The sequence below is a fragment of the Oncorhynchus clarkii genome, chromosome 7 (genome assembly GCF_045791955.1).
Source record: "Oncorhynchus clarkii lewisi isolate Uvic-CL-2024 chromosome 7, UVic_Ocla_1.0, whole genome shotgun sequence".
Classification (NCBI taxonomy): domain Eukaryota; kingdom Metazoa; phylum Chordata; class Actinopteri; order Salmoniformes; family Salmonidae; genus Oncorhynchus; species Oncorhynchus clarkii.
The window spans coordinates 27604733-27632096 of record NC_092153.1 but is presented as its reverse complement, the minus strand read 5'-3'; the positions used below and the strand labels follow the sequence as shown (position 1 = coordinate 27632096).

Genomic DNA, 27364 nt, shown 5'->3' with positions numbered 1-27364 from the left:
CCGGTCTTATCCGGTGTCCTGTATGAATTTAAATATGCTCTCTCTAATTCTCTCTCTCTCTCTGAGGAGGACCTGAGTCCGAGGACCTGAGTCCTAGGACCATGCCGCAGGACTACCTGGCATGATGACTCCTTGTTGTCCCCAGTCCACCTGGCCGTGCTGCTGCTCCAGTTTCAACTGTTCTGCCTGCGGCTATGGAACCCTGACCTGTTCACTGTGATTACTATTATTTGACCATGCTGGTCATTTATAAACTTTTGAACATCTTGGCCATGTTCTGATATAATCTCCACCTGGCACAGCCAGAAGAGGACTGGCCACCACTCAAAGCCTGGTTCCTCTCTAGGTTTTGGCCTTTCTAGGGAGTTTTTCCTAGCCACCGTGATTCTACACCTCCATTGCTTGCTGGTTGGGGTTTTAGGCTGGATTTCTGTACAGCACTTTGATATATCAGCTGATGTAAGAAGGGCTATGCTGTGGGGCAAAAAAGTATTTAGTCAGCCACCAATTGTGCAAGTTCTCCCACTTAAAAAGATGAGAGGCCTGTAATATTCATCACAGGTAAACTTCAACTATGACAGACAAAATGAGAAAAAAAATCCAGAAAATCACATTGTAGGATTTTTAATGAATTTATTTGCAAATTATGGTGGAAAATAAGCCTAAGAAGCCCATGCGCAATGCCAATCTTCGGTTGGAGTGGTGTAAAGCTCACTGCCATTGGACTCTGGAGGAGCAGTTGAAACACACTCTCCGGAGTGATGAATCACGCTTCACCATCTGGCAGTCCGACGGGCAGATCTGGGTTTGGCAGATGCCAGAAGAACGCTACCTGCCCCAGTGCATAGTGCCAACTGTAAAGTTTGGGGGGGGGGGGGGGGAGTAATGGTCTGGGGCTGTTTTTCATGGATCGGCCTTAGTTCCAGTGAAGATAAATCTTAACGCTACAGCATACAATGACATTCTAGGCGATTACCAACCTTGTGGCAACAGTTTGGGGAAGGCCTTTTCCTTATATCAGCATGACAATGCCCCCATGCACAAAATGAGGTCCATACAGAAATGGTTTGGAGAGTGGAGGCTGGTATAGCAAAGGGGGACCAACTCCATATTAATGCCCATGATGTTGGGATGAGATGTTCTACGAGCAGGTGTCCATATACTTTTGGTCATGTTGTGTGTGTGTGTGTGTATGTGTGTATATATGTATATATAAAACAATATTTTTCTTATCATATGAGCATTAATGATTCATTGAACTTGGTTTATTCTGGCACAAAGAACCAAATCAAATCAACCTTTATTTATACAGCCCATTTCAGACATGGACTGCAATGCACTTCACAATATTTTTTAAATAAAAAACATTAAAATAAAAACAAATATTTGCTACAGAACATAAGAGGATAAAAACAAAATAATAACAATAAAAACTGAACGACTACAAGGGACCCTAAAGAAAAGCAAAGCTAAAAAGTTGTGTTTTAAGATCTCTATGTCCACCTTTTCAGCCCTCCTCAGGTTCTCTGGCAGGCTATTGCAGAGGCTGGGGGCATAATAAATAAAGGCTGCCTCTCCATGCCTCTTGGTCCTAGGCTTTGGGATATTTAAAAGGTTAGTGCCAGAGAACCTTTTGGCTACATCTCCAACAGAACATGGGAGGGGTCTTGGCTGGGGACTGACTGTTGTTGATGGTCTGGCTTGGGTAACTGTTTGGGTGTCTTTCTTTCTCGGTTCATATTGCTGTTGGCATTCTCTGTCCTTCTCGAACTGCTGTCCCAGGCGAACCAGTCTATCGACAGTGGTGACTCTTTCTCGGAGTTCACTGGCTAGTAGTGGGTTGATGTTCTTCAAGATCAACTTAATGACCTCTTCCTCCTCAATGCCAGGTTTCCACCTTCTGCACAGGGAGTGGTAACCGTATGCAAAGTCACGGATAGTCTCTCTTTACACTCGATTCCTGACTCTTTCTGCTAGCTCATCGGTGTAGTCCTCAGACAGAAATGCAGAGGAAAACTTGGCCTCAGTCAGCACAGGAGGTCGTGGTGAGACGTGCCACATCCCACCAGTCTCGAGCTGTCCCATGCAACACATTCCTCAATGTGGCAAGGAGTATTCGTCAGCCAGGGGTTTGAGGGCAAGAAAGTCACAACATCTTTCCAGATACATTAGCTGATCAGGACTGTCATCCTTTTTCTACAAAGGTGGGAAATTGCAATTTAATGGGCATCGCCCCCACATGACGTCTACTCAAATCACAATGAACAAAAGAGCTAGGAGGGATTGAGGAGGTAGAGGGGAAGGGAGTTATCAGACCATGACAATGAACACCAGGATACATGGTGGATTGCATTCTGCAAGGGGTGGCTGCAGCATGGCCTTGTCTTAGCTGTTCTGAGGTGCCAGCTTGGCCAGTGGTCTGAACAGAAGTGGACACCAGAGAAGCTCTGTGCAAGGAGTTGTGCCTAATGGAGGCCATGTCAACAGACACGTCATCCAACATTAACACAATTAGAGCTCTGTCTGCAAGTGGTCTACAGTGTTAACCAGAGGAGAAAAAACAGAATTAACATCCTTGAGGACCTCAGTGTGGTGATGTTGCAGGCGCCACTGGAGAGTAGCAGTGAGTTGGTTTTGTTGGTAGTCAAACTGCCTGTCCATGGCACCAGTAATATCCCATCTTCGAACTCTCACTGAGCTCTGTCAGCATGGGAGTTAGAGTGGTCAGTGAGTTTCTGAAATCCATTGCACTCTGTTGTTGGTCTTCACTCAGACATTTTAATTTATGGTGGATTAGAGTTTGGAGATGTTGAGTCCGACGAATATCAAGGAGGTCACCTTGAAGTTGTAAGTCTACAACCTCTGGAGATAAACCGGACCATGGAGGAAGATTGGGTGTCAGAGGGAGGGCTAGCTCAGTACTTCCACAGATCCCTGTCAATAAGTGAGTAACTGGTTAGACCTCCTGTGGTCCAGACCGAGCATTCGGATTCCCAGGGTTCAGACAAATTCAGGGCCGTCACAACAGGAGCATCAAAACCTCTACTACCAGGTTCAAGAATAGCTTCTAACCCAGTGCAATCCTCCTGCTAAACCAAGCAACCTGAGCTGGGGTTTTTTTCATCCTACTTTTAGCACTTTGGCACATATGACTGAACTGTTTTTATGACCTTACCACTTAGCACTTTTAATTTGTTATTTTTATAATATTTTTACTGTATATGTGTATGTACTGTCCTGTATGTGAGAGAGCCCCAACATAGATTTCCAATGTATTTATTTTTTCTAATGCCTGCAAATGTCAAAGAAACTACTTGAACATGAACTAATGACGTGTGTGTGTGTGTGTGTGTGTGTGTGTGTGTGTGTGTGTGTGTGTGTGTGTGTGTGTGTGTGTGTGTGTGTGTGTGTGTGTGTGTGTGTGTGTGTGTGTGTTAATGACATGCGGCGCGCTTATATGTGTGTGTATTATGGTTGACTATTTTTTCGGTATTTTTCAAATGTTCCATCAACATGAAAATCCCATAGATGTAGCTGCTCTCTTGGGTAAATAAATAAAACTAGCTCCAGAAGGCTAATGTTTTGAGTGTGAACTGTATTACTGTACTGTATTTTGTTGCTGGATCGAATCCCGGAGCTAACATGTTACAAATCTGTCGTTCTGTCCTTGAGCAAGGCAGTTAACCCACTGTTCCCCGGGCGCCGAAGATGTCGATTAAGGCAGCTGCCCGCACCTCTCTGATTCAGAGGGGTTGGGTTAAATGAGGAAGACACATTTCAGTTGCATACATTGTTGGACAACTGACTAGGTATCCCCCTTTCCCTGTATTATATGGACTGGATTTGCGCACATTGTTTAAAGCAGAAGAGGACATGCGATTCTGGTGCAGCACATGCGGCCTACAAAGTTACAAGTATAGACTAGCAAATTTTATTTAAATTTTGTAAATAGAATATGGGGCAATTTGTATAATTTAGTAGGCTGATGCATATAAACCTTTAATAATATTTCCCCTAATGGTATTAGCCTACCTCCTCATTTCCTCTCTATTGTTGCTTCATTCCTCCCTCACTTTCAACAGGTAAATGAAATAAGTTTCGTTTCCATGTCTTCCTCATTCCAATGGCATCCTTGAACAATATAGGACTAGCAGTAGATGGAGACGGCTTTCACTTCTCTTAACAAAGATTGAATGGTTATGCGTCTGAATTGTTAACAGCTATAGCCTACCGTGATTGCGCGTTCGATCTTCTTTCTTATATATAGGGCTATATCAATCTTGAACAGGATTATCTGTTTTGGTGCAATTTGAATGGAGTTGATAGAGAGAGAGAGAAAGACTGCGAGAGGGTCCTCACGTGTGCGCCGATTTTAAAGCAATGACATTCAAGTGATTAACTGTTATAACACTCTGCAGCTGCAATTCATTTTTGAGGATCTTTACAATTAAAAAACAAGGTGAGCATAGGCTATGCTGCAGCAACTGTAGGCCTTCCTGTCACAAGAAAAAAAGTTACCATGATGAGATGATAGGTCTACATCCATTGTGAATTGCTTTCCATACTGAGATGGGTTGTCTGACCCCACCCTGAGCATTGATTCATCTTGCAGAAGCCGTAGATAAGCAGATTTAGACATTGCATATAATTGAACAGTTCCATTTCACGTCATGCTGTTCATATAAATAGTTTATTATAATTCACCAGCTTCTCGCAGTTATTTATCCCGAGTAAAGGGAGTGGTAACCGGGTTCCCCGCCATTCAACCCTAGTGTGTATGTGCTTGGATGTGCGCCTGAATGTTTGTATCTGTGTATGCACGAGATGTGTCGCTGTTTGCATGAGAACGTGTGTATCTGGAAGGTTGCGTTAGCAGTTGATGTTATTCTTCAATAACACACACCCCAAAGCAAATCGTGGGGAGTAAAATATATTTATTCAAAGAGAACAAATCATAGTTGTTATGCTGGAAAGTGTATGTTAGATGTTTATTCTTCCCTGTCCTCAGTGTTTTCTCCAGGGAACAAAGAGACAGGATGTAGTTTATACCCAAGCCTGTCACGCCCTGACCTTAGAGAGCCATTTTATTTCTCTATTTGGATAGGTCAGTTTGTGATGTGGGGTGGGCATTCTATGTTTTGTTTTCTATGTTTCTTTATTTCTATGTTTTGGCCAAGGTATGGTTCTCAATCAGGCACAGCTGTCTATCGTTGTCTCTGTTTGGGAATCATACTAGCCCTTTTTCCCTCCTTTCAGTGTGGGTAGTTAACTTTGTTAGTGGCACTGGTTGTTTCGGTCGTTTGTTTGTTGTTTTGTTGGCGCCATTTTGAAATAAAAGGAGAAATGTACGCTCACCACGCTGCACTTTGGTCCACTTATTTTGACGACCGTGACAAAGCCTAGCCTTTGGTTGACCAATTAGAATTCCTTGCAGTAAAATTGGGCCAATGGCAAGATACCAAGTTTTCCATTTCAGGCTCAATGTAAAAACAGTTTGGACCATAGATGTTGAACTGAAAAACACGAGTTCCATTGCTCTCTAGCCCTGTTGACCTCTGCATTGTGTATTTATATTAGAATATTCTTACAGTTGGGGTGTATTTGGTAAGTATTCAGGCCCCTTGACCTTTTCCACATTTTTATACAAACCTTATTTGAACATTTATTAAATTGTTGTATTTTTCCCTCAACAATCTACACACAATACCCCATAATGACAAAGCAACAGGTTTGTAAGAATTTTTGAAAATGTATAAAAACTGAAATATTCCATTTACATAAGTATGCAGACCCTTTACTCAGTACTTTGTTGAAGCAGCTTTGGCAGCGATTGCAGCCTCGAGTCTTCTTGGGTCTGTCGCTACAAGCTTGGAACACCTTTATTTGGGAAGTTTCTCTCATTCTTCTCTGCAGAACCTCACAATCTCTGTCAGCTTGGATGGGGAGTGTTGCTGCACAGCTTTTTTCAGGTCTTTCCAGAGATGTTAGATCGGGTTCAAGTTTGTGATCTGGCTGGGCCAATCTAGGAAATTCAGAGACTTGTCCTGAAGACAGTCCTGTGTTGTCTTGGTTGTGTGCTTTGGGTCATTGTCCTGTTGGAAGGTGAACCTTCACCAAAGTCTGAGGTCCTGAGCACTTTGGAGTAGATTTTCAACAAGGATATCTCTGTACTTTGCTCCATTCATCTTTGCCTCAATCCTGACTAGTCTCCCAGGCCCTGCCGCTGAAAATCACCCACGCAGCATGATGCTGCCACCACCGCGCTTCACCGTAGGGATAGTGCCAGGTTTCCTCCACACGTGACACTTGTCATTGAGGCCAAAGAATTCAATCTCGGTTTCATCAGACCAAAGAATCTTGTTTCTCCCCCTATTGCTCAGTTTGGCCGAGGGGCCAGCTCAAGGTGGTTCCAAACTTCTTCCATGTAAGAATTATAGAGGCCACTGTGTTCTTGGGGACCCTCAATTCTGCAGACATCACCAACGAACTGGTCCAAACACACCAAGACAGTCGTGAAGAGGGCACAACAACACATTTTCCCCCTCAGGAGACTGAAAAGATTTGGCATGGGTCCCCAGATCCTCAAGAAGTTCTACAACCTCACCATTGAGAGCATCCTGACCTGTTGCATCACTGCCTGGTATGGCAACTGTTCTGCATCTGACCGTAAGGTGCTACAGAGGGTAGTGCGAATGGCCCAGTACAACACTGGGGCCAAGCTTCCTGCCATCCAGGACCTATATAATTGGGGCGGCAGGGTAGCCTAGTGGTTAGAGCATTGGACTAGTAACTGAAAGGTTGCAAGTGCAAATCCCCAAGCCGACAAGGTACAAATCTGTCGTTCTGCCCCTGAACAGACAGTTAACCCACTGTTCCTAGGCCGTCATTGAAAATAAGAATTTGTTCTTAATTGACTTGCCTTGTTAAATAAAGGTAAAATAAAATAATGATAATAATAGGCGATGTCAGAGGAAAGCCCAAAAATGGTCAGATACTCCAGTCACCCGAGTCATAGACTGTTTTCTCTGTTACTGCACGGCAAGTGGTAACGGAGCGCCAAGTCTAGGACCAAAAGGCTCCTTAACAGCTTCTACCCCCAAGCCATAAGACTGCTGAACAATTAATCAAATGGCCACCGGACAATTTACATTGACATTGACTTTTTATAATTTTTTACTTTAGTTTATTGGGTAAATATTTTCTTAACTCGTCTTGAACTGCACTGTTGGTTAAAGGCTTTTAGGTAATCATTTTACTGTAAGGTCTACACTTGTTGTATTCGGCATGATTTTTTGGTACCCTACCCAGATCTGTGCCTCGACACAACCCTTTCTCAGAGCTCTACGGAAAATTCCTTCAATCTCAGGGCTTGTTTTTTGCTCTGACATGCTTTCAACTGTGGGACCTTATATAGACAGATCTGTTTCTTTCCAAAACATGTCCAATCAACTGAATTTACCACAGGTGGACTCCAATGAAGTTGTAGAAACATCTCAAGAATGATCAATGGAAACAGGATGCACCTGAGCTCAATTTCGAGTCACATAGCAAAATATCTGAATAATTATGTAAATAAGGTATTTCTGTGTTTTATTTGTAATAAGTTTGCAAAAATGTCAAACTGTTTTAGCTTTGTCATTATGGGGTATTGTGTGTAGATAGTTTTTTTTAATAAATGTAATCCATTTTGGAATAAGGCTGTAACATAACAAAATGGGGGTAAAGTCAAGGGGACTGAATACTTTCCGAGGACACTGTATGTGTTTCCCAGGCCTTTCTGCATGTGAATATGTAGATGTGAGTGGAGGTGACCTGGTGTTTACCAACTAGTTACTAATCCATTTGGAACGAGCGGAGTGACAGTGCTTTGATAAACACCAGGTTCACCTCTGGCCCCCGGGAAGCCTGCACCCTCTATTTGACACAACGAGTGTCTTAGAATCATCATTTTTCATCTCCGTCAAAGAAAAATCACTTGACCTTTTGCTGATAGGCAATTTGGCAGTGTGTAATGCTGGGTCTGGGCTATAGCTTTGTCTTTGTCCCAAATGGCACCCTATACCTGGGATAAAAGTAGCACACTGTATAGGGAATGGGTACCATTTTGGATACACGTTTTGTGATGATGGCAGAGCAGAGGTAAAACAAGTGGTACTAGTTGATGTGTTGACTAGCAGTTTTTGAGTGGAACTCAAAGGTAATGGCATGTGAAGACTTTGTGCAGAAGGTGACGCTAAAAAAATTGCGAAATATGTTGTGAATATGTGGTTTGGAGAGCAGACTTTTCTCCCTCTGCAATTACCGTCCTCATATTTTTTGCCTGTATCTAGGCTCTTGGTGTTACCTGAGGAGTTTTGCTACGAAATCCCAGCCGTTTGCACCCAAGTTGGAAAACTGAAGGGCAGCACACTGTAAGATGTCTAAAGAAGACCTTGCCAATTCTGTACCTATTACTCATCTCTTGACTCACCCTGTTCCCCCGTTGTGTTAATTTCTAGGTATGAAGAGGCCTCGGAGTCCAACCCAGTTGCTGCAGAAAGGCAGTGGCGGAGGGAGTGGCGGAGGCGTGTGCTTGCCCTTCAACCTGTGTGGCGAGCTGCTACAGGAGCCCGAAGAAGGACACCCAGATGGCCCTCAGCAGAAGAAAAGGCTGCTCTACTCCCTCTGCGAGGTGTGCAACCTCCAGCTCAACTCAGCCGCCCAGGCCCAGGTCCACTACAACGGCCGTTCCCACCTGCGCAGGGTCAAGCAGCTCAACAATGGAGAGCTCCCCCCGAGCACAGGCAGCGGCACCAGTCCAGCACCGGCCGGCACTCTCACCTGCTCCAGCACAGGTAAGCTGGGACAACTCACCATTCACCAATTCACTGGAACTTCGACTAATAACATATTATTCTATTTTATTCTGTCTACTGAGACAGAATTATTCTGCTCTACTTCCAACACCCAAAGAGTTGTTTGTCTCTGTTCATCTGCCTCTCTCTCTCTCTGGGCGTGCATGTGTGTGTGTGCACTGTGCACACATGCAATTGTGGACGGAGGTGTGTTTGTTTTTGTGAGTGAGAAAAGTACATCTCTGTCCTGTGGGCTGTGCCCTCTCTCTCCCCTGAATTAACCCAGCTGGAGATGCCTGGTTAGGGCCAGAGTCTGAGCATCATGCACCCGCACACCCTAGAGTAACGAGCTCTCTCGGAGGAGAGAAGCCATGGAGCTGGGGTTGGAGCTCGGCTAGAGCTGGAGATTGGGGGTCAGGCTGGAGCTGAGGCTGTGGGTCAGTTGATGCTGAGGTTGGAGCCCGAAGTCGGGCTGGGATTGTGGGTCGGCTTGGGTTGGAGTTGGAGGTCGACTGTTGCCTGCTCATGGCAGAGCTGCAGCTCAAACACCACTCTCAGTGTATTATTGGTGAGAGAGTGAGAGGATTACATAGGTCAGGTGCTGTGGGGCAGAGGAATATAATCACAGTTACCAGGGCAGATGTACTGTAAACAGCATGGAAAGAGCACTTGCGGGTGAAACACCATTTAATAACACTGATGTTGTAGAGGGATGCATTGGGGAAACCAGATTAAACCCTTACAAGTAGAGTAGGTAAGGTTAGATGTTATTAAAAAACATTGAAGCGATTTGCAGAAACATTTTAAATGGAACACCACTAGCTAAACAGTAACAGAGTTTTGGAAGAAAATGACTGGGACCATCCAGCAGAACTAGGTTCAAGTATTATTTATTTTCTTTCAGATTATGAACCAATGGAATAGTCCCAAAAAAATGCTAATCCCACCCATCTGCCACACAATACAGCATTGATCAAAAAGTATTTGAAAGAAAACAAGCTATGCTATTTGAACCCAGGTCTGTTTTAAAGTCTGTTCATAACTCTCCTTTCAGTCAGGAGGTCCACACTGCTGTTGTGTCTTTGTAGAGCTGTCTGAGCCAAAAAAATGTAATTACAGCAGACTCAGGCTAGGACTGGAGATCCTCCTCAGTAATACTATATCATCCTAATCAGGAAGTGATGCAGAGCGCCTGGAAATCTCCTAAAGTCACCACACACCTTGTAAATAAATGAGTCCTTGACCTGCAGTGAACCAATGATTGTGCCAATTGGATGTATTCATGTCTGATATGGCTATGGTTCACAATTGTCCCACCCCAAACATTGGCAGTAGAATGGCTTTACTGAAGAGCTCAGTGACTTTCAATGTGGCACCATCATGGGATACCACCAACAAAATTTCTGCCTTACTAGCGCTGCCCCGGTCAACTGTAAGTGCTGTTAATGTGAAGTGGAGCAACAACGCCTCAGCCGCGTAGTGGTAGGCCACACAAGCTCACAGAACGGGACCACCAATTGCTGAAAATCATCTGTCCTCGGTTGCTACATTCTAGTGAATGAGTTCCAAGTTACAAACTATCTCTGGAAGCAACGTCAGCACAAGAACTCTTCGTCGGGAGCTTCATAAAAGATCACCATGCGCAAAGCCAAGCTTTGTCTGGAATGGTGTAAAGCTTGCCGCCATTGGACTCTGGAGCAGTGGAAACATGTTCTCTGGAGTGATGAATCATGCTTCACCATCTGGCAGTCCAACGGACAAATCTGTGTTTGGTGGAAACGCTACCTGCCCCAATGTATTGTGCCAACTGTAAAGTTTGGGGGAGGAGGAATAATGGTCTGGGGCTGTTTTTCATGGTTCGGGCTAGGCCCCTTAGTTCCAGTGAAGCGAAATATTAACGCTACAGCATACAATGACATTCTAGATGATTCTGTGCTTCCAACTTTGTGGCAAAAGTTTGGGGATGGCGATTTCTTGTTTCAGTATGACAATGCCCTCGTGCAAAAAGCAAGGTCCATACAGAAATGGTTTGTTGAGATCGGTGTGTAAGAACTTTGAATGGCTTGTGCAACCTTGATCTCAATTCCATCGAGCATCTTTGGGATGAATTGGAACGCCGACTGCGAGCCAGGCCTAATCGCACGACATCAGTGCCCAACCTCACTAACATGCTGACCACACCTCTCGCGTCGCGTGCGCGAGTGTCGCAAAATACATTTACACCTGTTATTTAATTATTGCGCCCACACTGATTGCGCACATCAACCAGCATCTGTGTAGCCAGGCGCTAAAATAGAACTTGATTCTTTTTTTGACGCTTGATGCGCTGCAAGTCCCGCCTCTCCCATCTCCTCATTGGTTTTTAGGAGCATATACCCACATGAGTGACTGAAAGATGAACTGAGGTCCACACTCCATTCCTGTTGGTGGTGGTAATGCACCTTTAAAGTTGTTTGCCAACCGCCATAAAGTCAAAAGAAGAAGAAGAAGCCTGAAGGAGGAGAGATTACCAGAAACAAACTTGGTTTATCATTTTATCTATGGATAAATTGTCCGAGTAGAGGACCTACCCTGGCATAACCCAATGTTTATCCCAGGACAAATTAGATAGCAACAGCAAGTTGGCTAGCGAAATTGACGTAAATCTGTAATGCTTTTTGTTCTGTCCCCAAATTAATATAGTTGTTTCAGAGTTCGTTTTGATATTTCAACCTGCGTGTCGTGATTGCGTCTGCTGTGGGTGGACAAAATCCTCATGCGTGCGATGGTGCACATGAGCAGTCTGGGTCAGCATGTAATGCTCTTGTGCAACAATGTACCAACATCCAGTGGAAAGCCTTCCCAGAAGAATGAAGGCTGTTATAGCAGTAAAGGGGGGACCAACTCAATTAATGGCCATGATTTTTTGAATGAGATGCTCGACGAGCAAATGTTCACATACTTTTGGTCTTGTGGTGCAGGTAGCCTAAACAGTACCAACTACCAGCCTACAGGATCAAGAAAACACTGGCCTCACCACTAGATGGCAGTGCTGACAAAAAGCAGTAGCCAAGACACTGCACCATAGAGCCGCTAAAAGGGTTTAAGTGTTGGTGTTATGAATATAAAATAAAACTATTTGCACAGTAGCCCCTTTTTTTCCCATGGTTGATTTATAAACCAAAGAATTGTTGTGGGGACTTTACTCCCCTCACAGGTATATGCTTCCAGTGATCAGAATAACAATAATTTGTAGACGAAACAATTTGCCTTGGGGTTTCATTGAAATTCTAGCAATTCTTTGAATTTGACCTTTCATGTTCATTGGCATTTATATGTAATTTGTAAATACAACATTGAAATGTCTCTTTGATGAGAGCTCAATAATAAAAATAGAGGAATGTCACCGTGCAAATGGTGGGCAACATCATCCGTATATACAAAAATAGTATCTGAAAGTACAAATGCAATTGTCTTATGTGCATGCATTTAGGCTACACACAGCACTGAGGTAAAAACTGTTCTGGTGCTTTGGTAGGTTCCTGAGCTCTGAAGCTATTGTAAAAGTAAAATGTAAAAGAGTCATGAGTGAGCAACAAAGCACATTTTCACCCATAGTCGATTTGCATCACCTTGAGATTTGTATGACAGAAACAATGACCTTATCAAACCTAGGCTGGGAGCATAACTGTTTGGAAAGTTAATTACTTTATTAATTAATTCATGTGTTGTGTCTCTTGGGCCATGCTGTAAATATTATCATGTAATGGGATCTTGATTACCAACAACAACGAGACGGCCTACAGGGAGGAGGTGAGGGCCCTCGGAGTGTGGTGTCAGGAAAGTAACCTCACACTCAATGTCAACAAAACGTGTGTGTGTGTGTGTGTGCATACGTATATGCTCGTCTATACATCTCCCAACATTGATGACAAAAAAACGAACAAAACACACGCAAAAAAAACATCCCTCTGCCTGTCCCTGAGGAGAGTGTTTCCGCAGTGTGTTTAGTCCTTCTCTTCTGATATAGTCATCAAAAAGACTTTCTGAATCGCACCAGTGACTAATCAGTGACTAATTCGTTATTCCCCAATTGCTCTTCCCAACCAGTGTTGTAATCACATGGTACTGGTACTGTATAATTCAAACTCATTTGTTCGCCTCTTTCTTTACAATTGTAACGGACACAATTTGAAATCGCCCTTCGAGCATGAAAGCAGACATTGGCAAGATGCCAAGTTGGCCCCCTCTTGGTGATAATTGAAGCATTGCTCCAGATGCTATGGCAGAGTCATAAATAGCCCATGGGCTCTGGTCAAAAGTAGTGCACGATTTTGGGGAATAGGGTGCCATTTGGAACTCAACCTTTAATTGATTTACTCACCAGTGAGGGCAATCAGACAGGCTTTATTTGTTTCTGTACTTGGCACGGTCACTGGAGAAATGAGCTGCTAGCTAGGTCAGGGAAACTGCTGACACGTCATTGGGGAGCATCAAGATGCTATTGGGACAGATTGCACAGAGGACATTGGCACTCACTCAGACACACACACACTCTTGTGTGCACACACATACATGCACGTGCGCGGGCACACACACACACACACACACACACACACAGATAACGGCAAGAGCAGTGCAGCATTCCGGGCTGTGGTGTGGGATCTCTCTATTTTAGTTTCCATTAAGGACAACTTCTGTTTAGGTTAGAGAAATTATGCACATGAAAAGTGATCTAATTTTGGTGTGAGTGGCATCCAGTGCCGGGGATTTGGTATTCAGGCACTGGCAAACGGCCTCCTGTCAACAGAAGCAGAGCAGGGCTAACACGGCAGGTTAGGGGGAAGGGAAGCGGGAGGAGAGGGGCGAGGACAGACTGATTGGGCTTTGGGACCAGTAGGACCTCTAGAGAACGATCTTGAGAGAGCTAGATGTTTGACTGACATTTCTGTTGCTCCTGTCCACCAAGCTCCTTCCAAGGTCGTTTTCATTAGGACAGGGTATGGAGTACAGCTGGTCCAAATTGCTCCCTATAACCCCTCAATGTGGTTAGCATATCTGGATAGGTATAAGCAGTGTCGTAGTAAAGCTTCCACCATATTGCTTCCTGCAAGGATTATGGCCAAGTAAAGTGATAGGGAACAAAGTGGGACTAGCTTGTTGTGTAGTGTACCCAAGTATAGCGTAGCATTGTGTAGTGTCGGGGGTTGTGGCGGACTGCTGTGCATGCATTGCTTTCACACGCCAAGGTCACTTTCACACTCTTTACGTAGCACGTTATTGTCTGTTCTTGTAGATTGACATGAGAGAGAGATTGAAATATATCCCACATGAAAAAAGTTGTTTGAATCAGCGACACCCCCTATGGCTACTGTCCTTGTATTTCATCATTCTCAGTATTACTCCTGGCCAGCACCATTGACTTGGCAGCACACAGTATATTTGAGGAGCTTTACATAGCCAAGATCTTTTCAGAAGCTTTGTTTTATTCCGGCCATAGTACATCCCTCATGTTTTTCCCCAAGGCTCGAGACATATGTTTGCTATATCAGAAGGTGGAACATTTGTGGCGTTTGGCACATGTTGAGGCTCTCACTCTGTGTCAGTGAGAACACATGCTCTGTCTCTGTCGGGAGCTCAGTGTTTGTAGTTCTAGTCCGTCATCTCTCTCTCTCTCCTCTCTCGCTCTCTCTCTATTCAATTTCAATTTAAGGGACTTTATTGGCATGGGAAACGTGTTTACATTGCCAAAGCAAGTGAAATAGATAATAAAGAATAAAAATGAACAGTAAACATTACACTCACAAAATTTCCAAAAGAATAAAGACATTTCAAATGTCGTATTATGTCTGTATACAGTGTTGTAATGATGTGCAAATGGTTAAAGTACGTGTTAAAGTATTAAAACATAAATGGTTCTTCACTGATCACCATTTTCTTGTGGCAACAGGTCGCAAATATTGCGGCTGTGATTGCACACTGTGGTATTTGACCCAATAGATATGGGAGTTTATCAAAATTGGATTTGTTTTCGAATTCTATTTGGGTCTGTGTAATCTGAGGGAAATATGTGTCTCTAATATGGTCATACATTTGGCAGGAGGTTCTCTCTCTCTTTTTCTCTCTCTCTCCCTTTCTCTCTTGGCACAGGCCATGCCATCACACTGTGGCCACGGCCAGGCTCCCTGGTGCTGTGTGCCTGGCTCTCCGTGCCAGTCCTGCTTTATTTATCCCATGCCTGGACCGTGCCAGGCCCTGCTGACGCCAGGAAGACCCCAGCCCTCCCACTCCTTCATACAGGGATTAAATTTGGCAACCACTAATAGGGACTCACAGGCACTAAAGGTTCAGAGATTAAAAAGGAAATGCCGATAGGGATATGTCAGTTGAAATTTGATGGAGATGTCTTCTTCCTCTTTAAAAATGTGTATGTGTGTGTGTCACCGGCATACCACGCTTGCTCGCACCTTGCGTGTGGCCCTGCGAAACTACGTGCACGTGTGTCATTGATTTCTCTCACTTTAAACCGTGTGTGCATACATGTGTGGTGCATACATGTGTGATAAAGATGATAGCCTGTCTACTCTTGTTAGTCTCTATCGGCTTGTTAGCTGCTTGGTCAGATAGTGAGAGGAATGTTATGTTATAACATGTTCTGAACGTCAAACAAACTCTCTCTCACACACACACACACACACACACACACACACACACACATACACACACACACACACACACACACTTATTTACAACTTACTCAGAAGTGTCACTGTGAACTAGTCTCTCCTCACCTCATTTGTTATCTCTAGTGGCATGGCTTATCTGTGTTTGTGTGTAAGTGCATGTGTGTGTGTGTGTGCCTGTGCACATGTGCGTGCTAGCTTGCGTGTGTGTGTGTGTGATGTGTGTGTGTGTGTGTGTGTGTGTGCGCGCGTGTCACTCCCTCTTTCTTCCCACTGAGTGAAGGGTTTTGCTCAGGGGGAAATGAGCCAGTGTCTAGGGAGCTGCGGAGGTGTGCTGATCTTAAAGTGTGTTGTCACACTGACGATAAGGCTCAGAGGCAAGGCGCACTAGTTCTTCACCACTCAACACAGTGCAGCATTTCTTTCTCTCGCTCACTCAGCTCTCTCTTTCTGTCTGTTCCTCTCCCTTTTCCCCTACTCTCTCTTTCTTAGTCCCCTTCTCTTTTCCCCTACTCTCTCTTTCTTAGTCCACCTCTCTCTCCTTCAATCTCCTTCTCTCTGTCTCTCTCTGCCACCCCCCTCCACACGCACACACACACACACACACACACACACACACACACACACACACACACACACACACACACACACACACACACACACACACACACACACACACACACACACCTACCTCTCTCTCGATCTCTCTTTTAACATAGGAGGACACAGATTCTATTCAGCATTGGGAGGGAGGAGTTGTGTGTGTGAATATGTGGACCAGTCTACTGAGCCGAGGTGAGCGACGCTGTTCCGTTGTTGCTGATTGTTTTCAGTTCTGCTGTGCTTGACAGAACTCGAAGCTGGTAACAGTACAGCAAATGCATGACTTTGACATTTCTTTCAGTTTATTGATTTCATTGTCGTTGTTCCCTGCTTTGAGTGAATACATGTTTGATATACAGTGTCTCTGTTAGGTTACAGTATGCCAACAGATTATTTGATTTATTGTCTTTTTGTATTGACATTTGAGAAGCAATTTTTTATAATGTATAGTATTTTGAATACACAGTAAATTACTATACTACTTTACTAATAAGTGTTATGGACAACTCTTTATAGCACACTGTAAAGAGGATGTCGTGAATTTGACAGTAACTTACAGGCAGCTAGTGGTAAGTAAGTTACTGTATTTCCTATTGGAGTACAACTACTGTAATCTAAATGCAGTATCAAAGCAAGTACTGAGTAATGACACACAGTAAAAAACATACTGTAGAATTGACTGTATTATACTGTTTTAAAAAAAGTAAATGCTAATGTAATTGTATAGAATGAATGGGTGAATTAGTTAAATTCTTTAAGGGAGGATGGGATTTGTATTTCACAGTATTATACTGTAATTACATGGGATTGGTGCAAGCAGGTTGGCTGATAGCTAATGTGTTTACACATTACAGCATATCAATTCATATTTGGTGTGTTATATCACTTGCACTTCTAGAGGTCTTATCAAATGCTTTCAAATTGGCTGCGACTACAGGGCAAAACTGACCAAAAGGACATGTCAAAATGCTCAACAAGGTTTAAGACGTGATGCCATTCCAATCTGTCCCCTATACATTTTCATTTCATAGGGCGCTACTACTACATACCAGTTAAATTGGTGCAGCATTGTTTAAATATGTTAATGTGCCAGAAACAGCAATACCATGCACCCACTGTTGGTCAAAATGGTTTTGGCACTCCAATAACACGGTACTGTACTGTATTCTGTGGGATGGAATTACTGCACACAAACCTTTCCCACAACGCATCATAAATTTCAGTATGCTTCAGTAAATCTTTTTACACTATTTTACTGTTGATAATACCCCACCAAATTACCAGATAAATTACAGTTTTCCATTAGTGTGTCTGTATGTACTCATCTACTTGGGAATCAGAAGGTGTGTGTGTGTATGCATACAGCTTGTGACCATAGATTGTTGATACTAGAGTAAGGGCTGTTGTATTCTGTAACAGTCAATCATGACTGTGTGTGTCTGTCTGTGTGAGGGTTTGTGACTGTGTGTGTATTTTCTTTGGTTGTGCGTCTGTGCATGCGTGACTGTGTGTGTTTGTTTGCTGAAAGAGCTATATGGAGTCTGGAGTTTTCTCCTCTGTCCATATTGCAGAAAGCTCATTCAATAGGTCAATATCACACCGTCTATCTATGTCTGCCTACCTGTCTGTATGTCTGCTTGTCTGTCTAACCATGGGCCATCAGAAATTAGTGTGGCTGCCCTGCACCCAGTATATTGGTCAATTCTAATGCCTGTTGATTGTATTTATTGGTGTTGTCTGGATTTGAATGTATGTCCAGCTTTATACATTATGTTCTTCAAGCTTATGTACTTCAATTACTGTAGATCGATAAACACAGTATTAATGTGGAGAATAGCTTTAAATCAGCTTTACGGTGGTAGGGGGGGGGGACTCCATATCGCCTTCTCACACCATGTCACTTTTATGGGGGGCTGAAAAGTAGTGTCAGTCTGCTTAATACTCGCCCCTATGCTCCCTTATATTGGGTTGCGTTCATTAGGGTACGCAGCAAAAAATCCTTTAGCATTTTGCAAGGGAAAACGAAAATTAACATTTCTATTGGACAAATCCAGGTAGTACCTACCTATTTTACTCCATTTCCCTTTATTTCGGACCATTTTCTTCAGTTTCTTGCCTAATGAACATGACCCTGTTGGTGTGATGCTTTAGCCTCGCAGTCCACTGCTCCTCCACAGTATAACCAGCTCATAGTCTGGAGGAACCATGATGAAATGGTTTCTCAGACGTTTGTCCTCAGACCGGCTGGCTGAAATTAATACAAACATGTGCATTTTCATGTGCATGTGAGTTCCTCTGGATCATTTTTATTTGGTCTCTCTGCTGAGTTAACCCACCTGTTGTGTTCCGGTCGAATTGGACCGATTTTACAAGGTTTCTCTCTGAAAAAGGTACACAGGGCGTCTGAACACACAAAATACATTTTTATGATTTTCATTACATTTTGGGGTTTTTATTTGACTTTTGTACACCTGTGGTTTTCCCGGTCAAAAATGACCGGTCATTAGAAATGAATGAATGAGACTACAATTAGTGTATAAAATTGAGTTCAGGAACATGCCCATTCATCAGATGGACACACTTCCTCTCCCAGACCCCCACATGCATGTGTGTTTGATCACACACACACACCTCACTCCCCTTCTTGTCTTCCATAGCAACCCCCTACGGGAACCTTTCCCCCACGGGAACCACAACTGTTGGCATTCTCACAAACAATCGCAACATTTTAACTTTTCTCTGGAAAGTAAAGCTTTTTTGAGGCCTTGCTCACAATGCATTCAGTGGCAGCACAATGACCAACCGATATACTTTGTGAGGTTCTTGGTCATATCTTTGATCATGACAGGAGAGAGGCCAGGAAACTGACAGTGAAGATGCATTAGAGGAGGAAGTGTCAGAAGTTGAAGACAACACAGAATATGATCCAGACCAAGAGACAACCGATGTGGAACAATCCAGTGATGAGGAAGAGGGCCCTGCTGAGGTTGTTGTTACATTCCAGTGATGAGGAAGAGGGCCCTGCTGAGGTTGTTGTTACATTCCAGTGATGAGGAAGAGGGCCCTGCTGAGGTTGTTGTTACATTCCAGTGATGAGGAAGAGGGCCCTGCTGAGGTTGTTGTTACATTCCAGTGATGAGGAAGAGGGCCCTGCTGAGGTTGTTGTTACATTCCAGTGATGAGGAAGAGGGCCCTGCTGAGGTTGTTGTTACATTCCGGGTCAAAGAATGGGAATTTGTCCTGGTCTTCCTCCCCACCTGAGAGGAGAGGTCGGCTGTCGGCTGAAAATGTTATCAGGATGAGCCCAGGGCCAACGAGATAGGGCCATATCCCGGGTTGATGACATAAAATCCTGATTTGAACTGTTTCTGACAGTCAATTGAAACTATAGTGATCAACATGACCAACTTGGTGGGGAGACACGTTTACAAAGACAACTGGAAGTAGGTAGACCAGACAGATGTTCAAGCATACGTGGGTCTCTTGATTTTGGCTGGCGTGTACTGGTCCAGAAACAATCTACCACCAGTTTATGGGATGCAGAGTCTGGTCGTGCCACTGTCATTTCAGACATTTCACCCGTGTTGTCAAGGGTGATTCGCTTCGACAACCATGATACATGACCAGGCCGCCGTCAACCAGACAAGCTGGCAGCAGTCAGATAGGTTTGGCACAAGTGGGTGGAGAGCCTGCCACTCATCTATAACCCAAGTCCAGGCACATGCAACAACCACCACTTATTTTCCAACATGTGCATGAGAATACACAAAATGTTACCTCCATTGATTGACAGATTGTGAACATTTTAATGTTTGTTGTTCTTTAGTGCGTTCAGACATACATTTTGTAATATGGTAAAGTTTAAAGTGTGGTTTTGGGCCTATGTCCTTTCTTTACGAATAAAATCATACCGGTCAGTTTTGACCGGGAACTCAACCGATGTTATTTTGTGCCACTTTTTAAAATGTTGAAATGGTTTCAAAACAAATGTCCTTAATAAACTTTGACACAAAGTGATAAATAGCACAATATGTTTCATCTGAGTATTTGTTATAGTCAAAATAATCCAAACATTATGCATTTTATTTACTCAAAAACGAGTTGTATGAGCTCAGGTCAATGAGGCCTACAGGCCATAAATAACAAATAGAAGTTCAAAACTTGTAATGTTCACAAGAACTTAAGTTGATAAAAAGATTTAACACAACATTAGGTGATAACATATGTATAATTATGGATTTATAATCAGCTATAATGGGGTGGTAATTTAGGACAAGGAACACAGAATGAATTAACATGAAACAAACACAACAGGAGGGTTAATTGAATCTTTGAAGTCTCTTCTGTGATGTTAAGGGCTGAGAACAACTAAGGGGTTGGGGCAGGAAAAATGTAATGTAATGTAATGTAATACACTCATATTCATAGACGGAGCAATGGATGCAAGGATCAATGGCAATATATCATTACTTTAAAAGTCAAAATGTGTATGTACCAATCCCAGATTGCAATTTCAGTACAACTGAAGTGGGTACCTTTTGGAAATTTGTGCGTCTTTGCACGTTAATATGAGAGTTCAATGCAATTTAATTACTTTTAGTCAAGTCAACTCTAACAACCGACACATTGCTGATTTAGTGTTGTACCAAGATCAAATATTAGATGAATAATGTGAGGAATGTCTTTAGAGATCAAATAGTAGCTTTGGTATTGCCAGTAGCGGTGCGTGGGTAAAATCAATAGGGGGAAAAAAGCCATTTAACAACCTATGTGGTGTTATAATTGCGTTGTTTGCTCTATAACCGGTTCTCTTATATGCCTTGCAACCGTGATATGTAGGCGTGAGGCCAAAAAAATAAGAACACACAGTGGCAGAATAAATTCAACCACACCTTGGCTTCATCACAAAACCGAAGAGCAACCTCTGTCCGGTAAGGTCTGTTTCAAGCCCAATACAATCAATGGGCAATAGAAAGTGTGTGTGTCTGCTTTCTGAAAGGTTATAGTTAGTCCTTAGCAATTAGTACTTTTCTAGGTCTGTTCGGTTTCAGTTTGATTATTCAGTTTTGCGGACCCCCACAAGTGTCAGGGGACTCATAAAGGTAACCGTTCTGGTTAAGGAAATGAGCCTCCACCGAAACCTCCAGCGACTGTTCACGGCCCGGAGCTTCCAGCGACGGTCAACGGTCCGGAGCCTCCAGCGACGGTCAACGGTCCGGAGCCTCCAGCGACGGTCAACGGTCCGGAGCCTCCAGCGACGGTCAACGGTCCGGAGCCTCCAGCGACGGTCAACGGCCTTCCTCTACGCCGGTGCCCAGTCCAGGCACGGCGTCCAGTCCCGCTCCATGGCCGGAGCCTTTCTCTGCTCCGGAGCCGCCACCAACGCTAATTGCCCAACCTAACCCTTCAGGTTTTGCGGTCGGAGTCCGCACCTTTGGGAGGGGGGAGTACTGTCACGCCCTGACCATAGAGAGCCCTTGGGGTCCTCAACCGCTGAATAGCATAGCGCAACAGTCAAATAATATTACTAAAAAATATTCATATTCATGAAATCACAAGTGCAATATTGCAAAACACAGCTTAGCTTTTTGTTAATCCACCTGTCGTCTCAGATTTTGAAATGATGCTTTACAGCAAAAGCAATCCAAGCGTTTGTGTAAGTTTATCGATAGCCTAGCATAGCATTATGTACAATTAGCATCAGGAAGCTTGGTCACGAAAATCAGAAAAGCAATCAAATTAACCGTTTACCTTTGATCTTCGGATGTTTTCACTCACGAGACTCCCAGTTACACAACAAATGTTCCCTTTGTTTCATAAATATTATTTTTATACCCAAAATACCGATGTTTGTTTGTCGCGTTATGTTCAGAAATCCACAGGAAAGAGCGGTCACGACAACGCAGACGGAAATTCCAAATAGTCTTCATAATGTCCACAGAAACATGTCAAAAGTTTTTTATAATCATTCCTCAGGTAGTTTTTAAAATATATATTCGATAATATATCAACCGAGTGTGTAGGTTTTTCAATAAAAGCGGGAGGAACAATGGCGTCTTTACGCTGTAGCGCAAAAACTCACTCTGAGAGCCCCCCCTTATTCACTTACGCAATGTGATCTTTTACGCTCATTTTTCAAAATAAAATTCTGAAACTATGTCTAAAGACTGACACTTTAGGGAAGCCAGAGAAAAAGGAATCTGGTTGATATCCCTTTAAATGGAGGCTAGACATGCATAGGAACAGAAGGGTTTCAAAATAAGAGGCACTTCCTGATTGGATTTTCCTCAGGGTTTCGCCTGCAATATCAGTTCTGTTATACACAGACAATATTTTGACAGTTTTGGAAACTTTAGAGTGTTTTCTATCCTAATCTGTCAATTATATGCATATTCTAGCATCTAGTCCTGAGAAATAGTCCGTTTACTTTGGGAACGTTATTTATCCAAACGTAAAAATAGTGCCCCCTAGCTTCAAGAGGTTAACACTTTTTTTGGTTACGACATCATTCCATGTGTTACTTCATAGTTTTGATGTCTTCACTATTACTCTATGGTGTAGAAAATAGTTGGGGGGCCGTGTAACTGGGGGGCAGTTACACGGCCCCCCAACGGCTTAGACTTTTAAAACTTAAGGATTAGCCCCTTTTTTTCCGCATAAAATGACAAAAGTAGTGCACTATGTAGGAAATAGTGTGCCATTTGAATAAGCACACTCTATTGGAATAAGGTGCATTTTGGGACACACCCAGAATGCCAAAGCCTAGGCACTAGATCCTGAGATCAAGAAGAACCCAATGAAAGTTTCAGAAGGCTCCCACCCAATTACTGGCATTATTCAAATCCCAAGCTTGCTAAACACTGCATTGATAAACGGTGCATATATTTTATGTTTATTTCAAGAGCTTGAAGCTCTCAGAAGTTCCCACATCTGACTGGTTAGACTGAGACATTGAGGGTATTATTTTGTTGTGAATGGTGCCAATAAAACTAATGGAATGGTGGACTTGTTACTCTTTGAACTTGTAAGCTTGTAATACAGCACTATAGGTCAAAACACACAGCATTGTAAAAATGCCTTCAAATTGGTTGTTTGTTAGCATTGGCCCAACCACATTTCTTTGTTTGATAAATCCTGACTTTTTGTGTGGTTTGGGTTTCGTTGCACTGCACAGCACACCTATTGTTGGTCTACCTGTCTACCTGTCTGTCTACCTGTCAACCTGTCTGCCTGCCTGCTTGTCTACCTGTTTTGTCTTTCCTTTGGTCTATTCTCAAATGGCACTGTATGAAGCAAAGCTAAACTGCACTTTTACCAATCTCTTTCCATAGTATGTTCCGTCAGCTCAAATGACAGTGACAGTTGGAGAGCGATGACTCCATTGCCTCATTCACACTGTCACACATACAGCACCCCCACCAATGCTAAAAGGGTATTTCAGCACAAAGATTATCTGGAAGGTCTGTCCCGTTCTACTCAATGTTAATGATGTTGTGAACATTGTGGAAATTAAAGCTGGAGTGTATGAACTATGATTGATGAGTGTGTCAGCTGTTTGGGATGAAAGGCCATTATCACTGGGAGATACAATTATAGATCATGACACGGTTGAATTTCACTGGGAGCTCTGTTACTTAAGTCTAGTAGCTTAGTCTACACACAGCACCATGCTAGTTGTATTGAGGGGAATACTCAAGCTTTTGTATTGGTAAGGAGACAGGACAGCATTATGTTAGCCTCAGAACATCTTTACTAAGACAATACTGGATATGGTGTAGAGAGCATATGGGTTCTGTAGCATAATGCTTCAGCTCTGGTTAATGGTATGATGGTGTGAATAAATAAGAGGTGCTTGTATATGCTTCAATTCAAGATTTCTAAGTCAGGGGTGTCATTGACCCCCACATGGCACCATATTCCCTATTTAGTGCACTTCTATTTTAACCAGGGCCCATTGGACTCTGGTCAAAAGTAGTTTAGGTAATAGGTTGCTAATTGAGACACATACCTATAACACATCCAGGGCGAAACCAGGATGCAGACACAGGAGGCAGATGGTATTTATTGAAATACAATGGGAGGGTCGGGTACAGGCAGAAGTTCATAAACCAGGTCAGAGCCCGAAAGTTACAGTGGGGGTAGGCAGGCTCGAGGTCAAGGCAGGCTGAATGGTCAGGCAGGCTGAATGGTCAGGGCAGGCAGAACTGGTCAAAACCGGGAGGGCTAGAAAAACAGAGACTAGGAAAACAGAAGCACAGAAAACACGCTGGTAAGCTTGACAAGACCAGACGTACTGGCAACAGACAAACAGAGAACACAGGTATAAATACACTGGGGATAATGAGGAAGATGGGCGACACCTGGAGTGGGGTGGAGAGAAGCACAAAGACAGGTGAAACAGATCAAGGTGTGACACACCCAGTTTTACAGAAGACAAGAAAGGTGCGCCTTGGCCACGTTTTATGTTTGGGACCTTGGGAGAGCAAAGACAGCTGCTGTCATCGCCGTGGTTTACCCATGGCATTACGATGGTGGGGTTACAGGCTGGGTTGGTTACACAGGATAGCATTTATGCCACACCTGACATAGGTTCTCCAATCTGACCAACCATTCAAAATATATAAGCCTGCTGTTTGTGTGAGATGGAGTATATAACCTATACATTTGTATGGGGCCTAATCTGACTAATTTGAGGAGTTGCTTGTGAAGAAAAACCAGATCTGTTTGTGAAATAAAGGACAAACAGCATTGTATGACCACTACAAACTGGAGAATGGAGTTGCTTAGCAGGTTAAAGGTGACTTATTAGCTTATTTCTGATTTACCAATAGGATGATATAATTGTATTTAATTTCAAGTTTGTTTCTCATGTTATGCTTCCCCTTCCACCTCTCATTCCTCATACTTTTCAATGCACCGCAAGCTGATTCAATCCATTTCCACTAACATTGCTACATGTTCAAAACATTTTTCAGAAAGAAAGTTGAAAGTCATAAGCAGTACATATGCTAAAAATTCACACATGGTGAACTATCCCTTTAACTCCTTCCTGTTAGACTTGAAAAACCCTCAGGTAAACTTATTTCTGATAGCAGAGAATTCAATCTGTATGTGTCTCTCCTTTTTGCAGCCATGGGCTCTTCTCTCTAAAGAGAGATGTTAAATTTAAATATGAGATTCATTTCAAAGGGGATTCAGGATTCCAACAGCAGCACTGAGCACTTTGTCTCTGTACACATATTTGACTTTCTTGTTTGGTACTTCAAAGGCATCATTGTGCTTCTGGCTTGGTGTTCACCAATCGTGTATTCTAGTCCTGACGTTTCTGTCTCGTACCGAATTGTTATTGTGCAAGTAAGTCCTTGGAGAATAAACTGAATGGTGTGATATCATACAAGATTCAATATTCTTAATGTGAAACCACTTTTTCCTATTTTCTGCAAAATTAAGGATTTATGCTCTTAACAATGGGGGGGGGGGGGGGGCGACAAACAGACTTCAATTTGAGGTAAACCCCACTACAGCTTTGATATTCTTCTTTAAATACTCTTGTCAGGAATCCACAGGGAACCATATGGATTTGAAGGTTGAAAATAGCGCAGTTTTTTATAATTGCCACTCAAGTTTCCCTTTATAAGACAGTCTGAGGACTCCCAGTTGAAGTCGGAAGTTGACATACACCTTAGCCAAATACATTTAAACTCTTTTCACAATTCCTAACATTTAATCTAAGTAAAAATGTTCTGTCGTAGCTCAGTTAGGATCACCACCTTATTTTAAGAATATGAAATGTCAGAATAACAGGAGAGAGAATTATTAATTTCAACTTTTATTTCTTTCACCACATTCTCAGTGGGTTTGAAGTTTACATACACTCAATTAGTATTTGGTAGCATTGCCTTTAAATTGTTTAACTTGGGTCAAACGTTTCGGGTAGCCTTCCTTCCACAAGCTGAATTTTGGCCTATTCCTCCTGACAGAGCTGGTGTAATGGAGTCAGGTTTGTAGGCCTCCTTCCTCGCACACGCTTTTTCAGTTCTGCCCACACATTTTATATCGGATTGAGGTCAGGGCTTTGTGATGGCCACTCCAATACCTTCATTTTTTTGTCCTTAACCTCTCTATGTGGGACACTAGCGTCCCACCTGGCCAAAAGCCAGGGAAAATGCAGATTGCAAAATTCAAATAAATTACTATAAAAATCTAACTTTCATTAAATCACACATGCAAGATCGCAAATTAAAGCTACACCTGTTGTGAATCCAGCCAACATGTCAGATTTCAAAAAGGCTTTTTGGCGAATGCAAATGATGCTACTATCTGAGGATAGCACCTCCGTAAACAAAGAGAGAAAAGCATCTTTCAACCCTGCAGGCGCGACACAAAATGCAGAAATAATAATATAATTAATGCCTTACCTTTGACGAGCTTCTTTTGTTGGCACTCCAATATATCCCATAAACATCACAAATGGTCCTTTTTGTTCGATGAATTCCGGCCATATACAGTGCCTTGCGAAAGTATTCGGCCCCCTTGAACTTTGCAACCTTTTGCCACATTTCAGGCTTCAAACATAAAGATATAAAACTGTATTTTTTTGTGAAGAATCAACAACAAGTGGGACACAATCATGAAGTGGAACAACATTTATTGGATATTTCAAACTTTTTTAACAAATCAAAAACTGAAAAATTGGGCGTGCAAAATTATTCAGCCCCCTTAAGTTAATACTTTGTAGCGACACCTTTTGCTGCGATTACAGCTGTAAGTCGCTTGGGGTATGTCTCTATCAATTTTGCACATCGAGAGACTGACATTTTTTCCCATTCCTCCTTGCAAAACAGCTCGAGCTCAGTGAGGTTGGATGGAGAGCATTTGTGAACAGCAGTTCAGTTCTTTCCACAGATTCTCGATTAGATTCAGGTCTGGACTTTGACTTGGCCATTCTAACACCTGGATATGTTTATTTTTGAACCATTCCATTGTAGATTTTGCTTTATGTTTTGGATCATTGTCTTGTTGTAAGACAAATCTCCGTCCCAGTCTCAGGTCTTTTGCAGACTCCATCAGGTTTTCTTCCAGAATGGTCCTGTATTTGGCTCCATCCATCTTCCCATCATTTTTAACCATCTTCCCTGTCCCTGCTGAAGAAAAGCAGGCCCAAACCATGATGCTGCCACCACCATGTTTGACAGTGGGGATGGTGTGTTCAGCTGTGTTGCTTTTACGCCAAACATAACGTTTTGCATTGTTGCCAAAAAGTTC

The 27364-nt window shown here is 42.9% G+C and overlaps 1 protein-coding gene across 1 annotated transcript in view; it reads left to right on the top strand.

Annotated features, from left to right (window-relative positions):
* The first annotated feature begins 8500 nt into the window (after positions 1-8500).
* Positions 8501-27364, top strand: part of LOC139414185 (zinc finger protein 385B-like) — a 122400-nt gene continuing 103536 nt past the window's right edge. The window contains exon 1 of the mRNA XM_071162072.1: positions 8501-8834. Coding sequence (XP_071018173.1) covers positions 8501-8834 — 334 coding nt within the window. The remainder of the gene's footprint in view (positions 8835-27364) is intronic.